The following is a 7,467-nucleotide window of genomic DNA, read 5'->3' as shown; positions in this document are numbered from 1 at the left end:
TCTATTAAACTTCTTAGAGCATAGGCTCTCACTAAAGGACTTTGAACACACATTTACTATCCCCTTTTACAAACACGCTCCTTACATTACTAGAGTGGCTTAACTGCTCTCGTCTTATATAGTCTTAGACTCACACAGGACGTTAAACTTATTAATCAATCAATTAATCAATATAAGCCAACATTAATTAATTAACACTAAGCTTAGCTGCAATTTTGTTATATGGGAAATGCTCTCCTAGTTGTAAGGATTTAATTGCTGAAATTGCTGACTGAATTGGATCTATATTGGTTGTGTTGTGACGCGTTAAAGATTGGTGTATTTGGTGTGGGTGGGGCGTCACGCGAATCCGGGCATCACGCGCACGGACACGGTAAACACATGGGGCCGAGGTGGGACCCGTCGTTCGGCGGATTCCTTAGACCGCCGCAGCTGGACGCTCCTCTCTACCAGGGCGTTCTCTGAACGGGTTGCAATAGAAAACTACTAATCCTGAATGTTGAATGCAAACAGCGCCATATGTCAATCTAATCCGGCGCCCTACTTGCATGTCTTCGTGTTACCGATCATGTTCTACAATCTTCAGTTATGTACACCACATGTACGTAAAACTCAATCGTCTACTCTGTAAGACAATCAACCCAGATTTTCATATGCAGCTGTTGCCTAATGGTCTGCGCAAAAGCTCGTTATCATCAAGTCCTGATCTGTCTGCGTTAGCGCATTTACCGGTAAACAAAACGAGCTTCTTCGTGCTCTGACACTTTCCTCGCGAAGGCACACCGTCCAATACAGCTGGCTCCACTATGTTTTCATCGCTCGAAGACAACTTCGTGGCAGCATCATGCGTATTGCGCATAGAACCCCCACGTGAAGACGGGATGCTCGAGAAAGTAAAAATAGAGTCGCCGGGAATTTCGGGACCTAATGATGAAGAGGAGATCTTCTACCCAGAGGGAGGCCTAGAAGCATGGCTTGCGGTAATGGGTTCGTTCTGCGGAATGTAAGTGCTGATTCCTGGTCATCTTCAATTGGTTTGGTCTGACTGACTGATATTCTTCCAGGCTATCTTGCTATGGTTACATGAACAGCATAAGCACTTACCAAGCGTATCTTTCCACCCATCAATTACGCGACTACAGCGACAGCTCTACCGGATGGATCTTCAGCATATACATATCCCTAACATTTCTTTGCAGAATCTTTGTGGGGCCAATGTTCGATGCTCAAGGATCCAGAGTTCTAGTTCTTGTCGGGAGCGCTTTGATGATGCTGAGTATCATGTTGATGGGCGTGTGTACAGGTGATGAGCCCGAATTCCACGACTGCAGCTTTTGCGCTGACTTATCATCTAGAATATTATCAGTTCCTGATCGTTTTCGGCATTCTTGGGGGGGTTGGAACATCATTGGTCGTCACTCCAGCCACTACAGCCATTGGTCATTTCTTCAATACCACTCGTGGCTACGCTACTGGTATTGCTTGTACAGGAGGTTCCGTCGGTGGTATCCCTGTCACCTACCTGACCAGCTACTGAATCAACTCTGGCGCTTTCATCAACTCTGGCGCTTTCACCAACACCTTTGCTTACCAGATCATCGCCATCTACAACGCAACTTCTACCGTCGGTCGATGGGCTTCGGGTTGGCTTGCCGATAGATTTGGAGTGTACAACGTCATGATAATCATGACCTTCTTCTGCTCGGGCCTTTCACTTGGATTGTGGCTCCCGGCAGCCGTCTTTTCGGACAAGACCACCTCAATTGCAGAAAATTCAGATCGCGCACAGTCCATCTATGGTCTTACAATCGCATATGCCGTATTAATGGGCGTAGCTTCTGGTAGCAACATCTCATTGGCGCCGGTCTGTGTGTCCAAGCTCTGCGAGACGAGACAATATGGAGAGTACTACGGTATGTGCTATGCTGTCGTGGGTCTTGGTACGCTTGTGAGTGTTCCCATTGCCGGGGCAATCATCGGATCGAACCAGCTTTACTGGGCTGGAGCGTTGTTCTGCGGCCTGTGTTACGCTGTTGCTCTCGTGAGTTTCATTGCTATTCGAGTAAACAGAGTAGGATTCAAGTTGACAATCAAGTACTGAGTACAGATCGAGGGGAATTCAAATGGTTGCTTACATTTGAAGACTTCATCAATTTCAAGGCTGTATTTGTAATCTCTCTTATATCCCAGGACTTGACTGAAGCTCTGAGGGCTTTGGGCCCTTAGTAGGACGTTTTCTAGAAGACGAGACCGTCTAGCTCCATATACCTAGAGTAAAATCTTAGGTAGACATGTGAAAGAGTCCATGAAAGTTATCTAAACGTTTATAGATATTTTGCAAAGTGATAATTGTGAAGAAACTTCAGAAGATGTGGCTTCGTAGCGAAGAGTTAAACACTATTCATCCAGCTCAAATTGAGAGAACGAATCCCCTCCTATCCCTTCAACCTTATGAGCTTATCTTTTTCTCAACTTTAGGGCTCGTTGAACTGTCGTTGATTGATGTCGCCCCTTGTATCCATTTAAGCAGCATCCTGAAACTCACCACGACCGACATTCCTTCGCCCATCTTTTTGTTTCTAACTAATACTGCATATGATACCTCTTTCTACTGACGTCCTTTGCTACAGTGACACTGAATCCGAGCAGCTATGAGCTTGTGTTCGTAGAGCCGAGGTGCGCCTTGAAGAAAATCGTATGATACATGCGCGCCACTTCGAGCGCAAACGACATGAAGGGTCGAGAGGAAGGTGTGTTGCAGCATTTATCTGACTTTGAGGTATATACTGAGCGGTGTGGATTGTGGAAAAGGAACCATCGACGCTTTGGTGTGCGTTCCATCTATACAAGCCTATTCTACCTTCTTTCCCACTTGATATTCGACCTCGCATCCGTTCATTTTGCAAACTGTGTGAGTGGAAAGCTCATGCAATCCTGTACACCACGGACCCTGGCAAGCATGCGTCCAGTTCCGTAGAAAGATTCCGCCTCGACTGCGGGTACGAGCAAGAATTGAGATTTGTAGCTCCCCATAAATGTGTTATCTGGACCTTCTACGACTGCAAATCCATCGAATAAGAAGAATATGTAGCTTAGCATCGCCTGAAGTGGCTCAAAGGTGGAAAGCAGCATTCAGTGGCTCGGAACAATGCGTATCGTTGCGTTGAAGATACATCATCGGATATCGGCACTAACAGCCCCGCTAGCTGTGTCTAGTTTCTACTAGTCTATGACGAGCAGCATATCTGATGTACTATGGTACGATGAAACATCTTCAGCCGCGAGGTACGGGCCGGAGATTTCTAAGCTGCACAACAAACTGCGATTGCTGGGATGTGCTTGACCCCCCTTGATGCATCGTGGCCTGCACCGTAATGGCAATCTTAGCGCCACCGTATCTCCGATTCTTGGCTTTCGAGGTGTTCTTTTTTTCTTCTCTTTCAACTCTGTTGGCTGATGCAGTGGCGATGTACCCGAAGGCATTCCCGAGCTGTTGTGACACGAATATTGATTTTTACATGATCTGAGGGATCCAGCGTCTGCATGCTGCCGAACGAACTGATAACAATTGTTTTGACCGCGTACAGGACTAAAGCAGATGCAAAACTAAGTAGCGCATGTGCAGTGGCCTGACTCGCCCTCAGTCATCTTCAAAGGCGTTTCCAAGCTTGGTGCAACCGGTGTGCAACAACTGAGCCTACTTGGATGTCTTGCCCGACTTGACCGGGGCGACGTCGGCACGATTCACATCGATACCCCGTCCAGTTGTCGGGTTCGCTTCGTAGGGAAAGCCGACAGGTGTTCTGAGAAGTTGACTAAATACTGATAGCAAAGAAGACTATCTCGATGCACTCTGGTTGTTTGGTGATAAATCTGGTGTCGAACTTTGCCACTAAGCTTAGTCCTTCGAACGTTGCGAAGAACTCAATGAATAGACTGCGCAACTGCTTTGAATCGAGCCAGGCCCAACGGTGATAATTGCCAGACTACTGTTGGAGGACCATTCCGAGCTAGTCTTCCAAGCTTTTCGCTAGGACGAAGCTTCGTCTCTCTGAGGTCCAATCAACTTCTTTAGCTTGAAAGTCCCAGTGATATGTAGATTGGTACCGCTTCCGGCTAGTTCTTATAGCATGCATTAATGCCAAATTGGCTCTTTTCGTACAACAGAAGACAACGTTCGGACAATACGGAGGTAGTCGGGCCGACTTAAAACAGGAGAGATATCCAAAATGTCGGCACATCAACTGCGAGTCGCAGCGACTGGTGATCTCTTTGCCTTCGTACGAAATGGCAGCACCAGGATTGATGTTGTTCAAGACCGATCTTCAGCGGAAGTTACACAGGTCCGCGATCTGGGTGGAGAGTATGCTATCGAGCCGACACTAGAGTCAGCGAACAATTTCTCCATATACTACCGTTCGCCCATCTACTTGTCCCAGTACCACAGTATGCTTACCTAAGATCCGCAACAGTATTTATTCTTTTCCATTGCTACATCAATCTTGCTCCCCACCATTAAGCACTCAGCATCCCCTGGCCGTTACTGACAGCATCATGTTGTTATATCTCACCCTTACCAATGCCTGGATCTTGCTAGCTTTGCCATTCGTTTATGTCCTGGGTTGGATCATCTACGCAAACACCCTCCATCCTCTGAGTCGCATCCCGGGACCCTTTTTGGCAAAGGTTTCGCGTTTCTGGTATCTGCGCAAGATTTGGACGGAGGACGTTGAGAAGGATGAGAAAGCTTTACATGCCAAACATGGGCCATTGATCCGTCTTGCACCGAATGAGGTGTCGTGTTCTGAGTAAGTAGTGACATACGCTCTGCACAGGTCTCCAACCAGAATGTGGGGACCTGTATACTTATGCTTTCGTGGGATCGGTCACTCGATGTGCAAAGTCTTGACCTCGAGCTGAAAGGTTAACGAAAACACAGTCCTGCAGCCTTCGCAAGCATCTACCGCTTTTCCAATGCGCTGGACAAGTCAGCCTTCTACGAGCCATACAACACAACGGGATTCAGCGTCCATGGCGACATCTTCTCCTGCAAGAGCGACAAGAAACACGGTCAAAGGCGCAAAATCGTTAGCAACATCTACTCAATGTCGAACGTCGCCAAATCAGAGCAATACATTGATTCTTGTAGCAATCTTCTCGTGGAGCGATTGGAGCAGTTTGCTACATCGGGCAAGGCGTGCGATCTCGGCGAGTGGCTGCATTGGTACCTGATCCCTCACTCTCCTGGGATCGGAAATTATTTGCTAAATGGGGAACAGGTATACTTTTGACATCATTGGCGAGCTGTTCTATGGCCGAGCCTTTGGATTCATAGATGAAGGCAAGGACCAGAACAATTGGATCAAGTCGCTGGACAAGATGATACCATTTGTGTGCTTGATGGGTGTCGCACCTCCACTCTTGAGGCCTCTAATCGGTATTGGCACCATGCTTACAGCTGCTGGTAAGGAGATCAGGAATGGCGTGTAAGGTTCCCCATTCTCTGGCCACATCCCGCACACTGACAACCGGAATCAGAAAGAACATCGGCTCCTCCTCGTCCCGCCTCATGGAAGAAGCTTACGCATCCCGTCACGAGGTGAATAGGACAGACATGGCGCAGCAGATTTTCGATATCTATGAAAACAATGGCAAGAAATTGGATTTCTCCTGGGGCGATGTCGAACAGGAGTCTTACGGCGCACTTTTTGCAGGCAGCGACACAACTGGTACGTATTAATGGAGTGCCGAGGGAGTTTTCGTGCTGGATACTATCTGGAGTTTTGGGCTTCTCACACCAGTCCGAATTTTCCAGCTGTCAGTAGTGGGCTGGATCTCACACTTCTTCACGTTCCCTTGAATTTGGAACTTCTTACTGACGTTGATGCCCGGCCTTTAGCTATTGCGTTCCGATCGCTGTTCTATCATCTGATGCACAACCCAAAGGCTTACGCTCGTCTCGAGAAAGAGATCGACGAGGCTGTTGCGGAAGGCCGCATGAGTTTACCGCCGACGTACAAGCAGGCGAGCGCGCTTCCTTATCTCTGTGCGTGCATTAAAGAGGCGCTCAGGATTCACCCCGGTGCCCAGTTGTGTAAGTGAACCTCTATCCATCTTTCGTTCACTATGTAACAAAAGGATCGGCTTTTCTAACTCGTTATGCAGCCCTACCACGCACAGTTCCACGCGGGGGCATGGAGCTCTGCGGGCAATTCATACCCGAAGGCTACGTTGTTGGAATCAACGCAGCAGTTTTGCACCTCGACCAGCAAGTCTTCGGCGAAGATGCTGACAAATTCAACCCTGACCGTTGGATGGAACCAGCGTGTGCAAACCACATGAACAAGTTCATGATGGCATTTGGAGGCGGAACACGAACTTGTGTGGGGAAGAACATCGCACTGATCGAATTGCACAAGCTATCGTCTCAACTGGTCTGGAACTTTCACTTCGAATTTTATGATCCGAAGAAGACACAATGGCACACAAGAAACACTTTCTTTGCAAGGCAGGAAGGTTTGATTGTGCGGGTAAAAGCTCGGAACCACTGATGTATTTTAGCTAAGCCCAGCTGTACCGTGTTCAGGCAGAACTACATCAACTTGAGCAGAAAAACAACCGTAATGGCAACTAAATTACTATCCACATAGAGTTGTTTGGTGTTACAGGCAAAAGGTGCTTGCGATGAACTGAGTCTATTGAAAATTGCTTGGAAGACCAGTAGTGCCAGCTGGGGCAGCAGGAGTTCTCTGACTCCGGCAAGGCGTACAAGGCTTTGACGCTTGCACTTCTGTTGAATTGCTTTCAGGCCTTGTCGCTATTTTCCTAAAGTCCTTGTATGATCCTGGCAGCGTTGCGAACTTGTTCCCTATGACGATGTTGTTCACAACTCTCTCGGTAGTCCTCGTTTGTTGTGCAGTCTTGTCCTGGCTACTGGCTATTAGGACCTCACATGGAGACTTTGACTGGTCCTATAGAAAATCCCGCCACAAGGATGCCAATCTAGGGTGCTCCTGCGGCTTCCTAAAAACACCCGAGTACCTGGTACAATGCCTAAAGACAAGAACCAGCTTTAACAGATAGCCACTTAGGGACACTATAGAATCCCCCGTATGCAACAGTACTAAGAGTGCACGCTACCTTGCCCGGCTGTTAGGATTACTAAGACACTTTACCTCCTTTCTAGAACTTACTGATACCCACTCTCGCATAGGCACAAGATAGTGCAAGGACTGTAGACTAACCTACTCCAGTCGCTATTTCCAGCATATTAGCAGCTTTTACGCGGGCAACACACCCCACAGTACCTAAACAGGCCGCCACCTCCCCCACCCTCCTCCCTAAAGCGTTAGTCTAGGGATGGAAAAGTTTATGCAAGGGCCATCCTTACTGCTGGTCTCTAACTAGCCTCCGCTATTTACACCACCCTACCCTCTCTTCTTTACTATCCACTTTTCTTTACCAATT

General features: G+C 47.8%; 2 protein-coding genes across 2 annotated transcripts, besides 3 other annotated features; both read left to right on the top strand.

Annotated features, from left to right (window-relative positions):
* Positions 1 to 167: part of a mobile genetic element that runs on past the window's edge.
* Positions 151 to 195: a tandem repeat.
* Positions 174 to 376: a mobile genetic element.
* A 430-nt stretch (positions 377 to 806) lies between these two features.
* Positions 807 to 1,537, top strand: EKO05_0007121 (uncharacterized protein; the record flags this gene model as incomplete). The annotated part of the gene is made up of 3 exons (XM_059636958.1): positions 807 to 1,003; positions 1,065 to 1,303; positions 1,356 to 1,537. The coding sequence occupies 3 exons, from the start codon at positions 807 to 809 to the stop codon at positions 1,535 to 1,537; spliced, it is 618 nt and encodes a 205-aa protein (XP_059492941.1).
* A 3,017-nt stretch (positions 1,538 to 4,554) lies between these two features.
* On the top strand, positions 4,555 to 6,551 carry EKO05_0007120 (uncharacterized protein; the record flags this gene model as incomplete). Its single annotated transcript, XM_038940897.2, has 6 exons — positions 4,555 to 4,808; positions 4,940 to 5,224; positions 5,280 to 5,486; positions 5,539 to 5,729; positions 5,900 to 6,094; positions 6,166 to 6,551. 6 exons carry the CDS (start codon positions 4,555 to 4,557, stop codon positions 6,549 to 6,551), a joined length of 1,518 nt encoding a protein of 505 aa, XP_038797644.2.
* Between the last annotated feature and the right edge of the window lie 916 nt (positions 6,552 to 7,467).

The sequence above is a fragment of the Ascochyta rabiei genome, chromosome 11 (genome assembly GCF_004011695.2).
Source record: "Ascochyta rabiei chromosome 11, complete sequence".
NCBI classification, from domain to species: Eukaryota; Fungi; Ascomycota; class Dothideomycetes; order Pleosporales; family Didymellaceae; genus Ascochyta; species Ascochyta rabiei.
The sequence above is the reverse complement of the archived record's forward strand: the minus strand, read 5'-3'. Positions and strand labels throughout refer to the sequence as shown.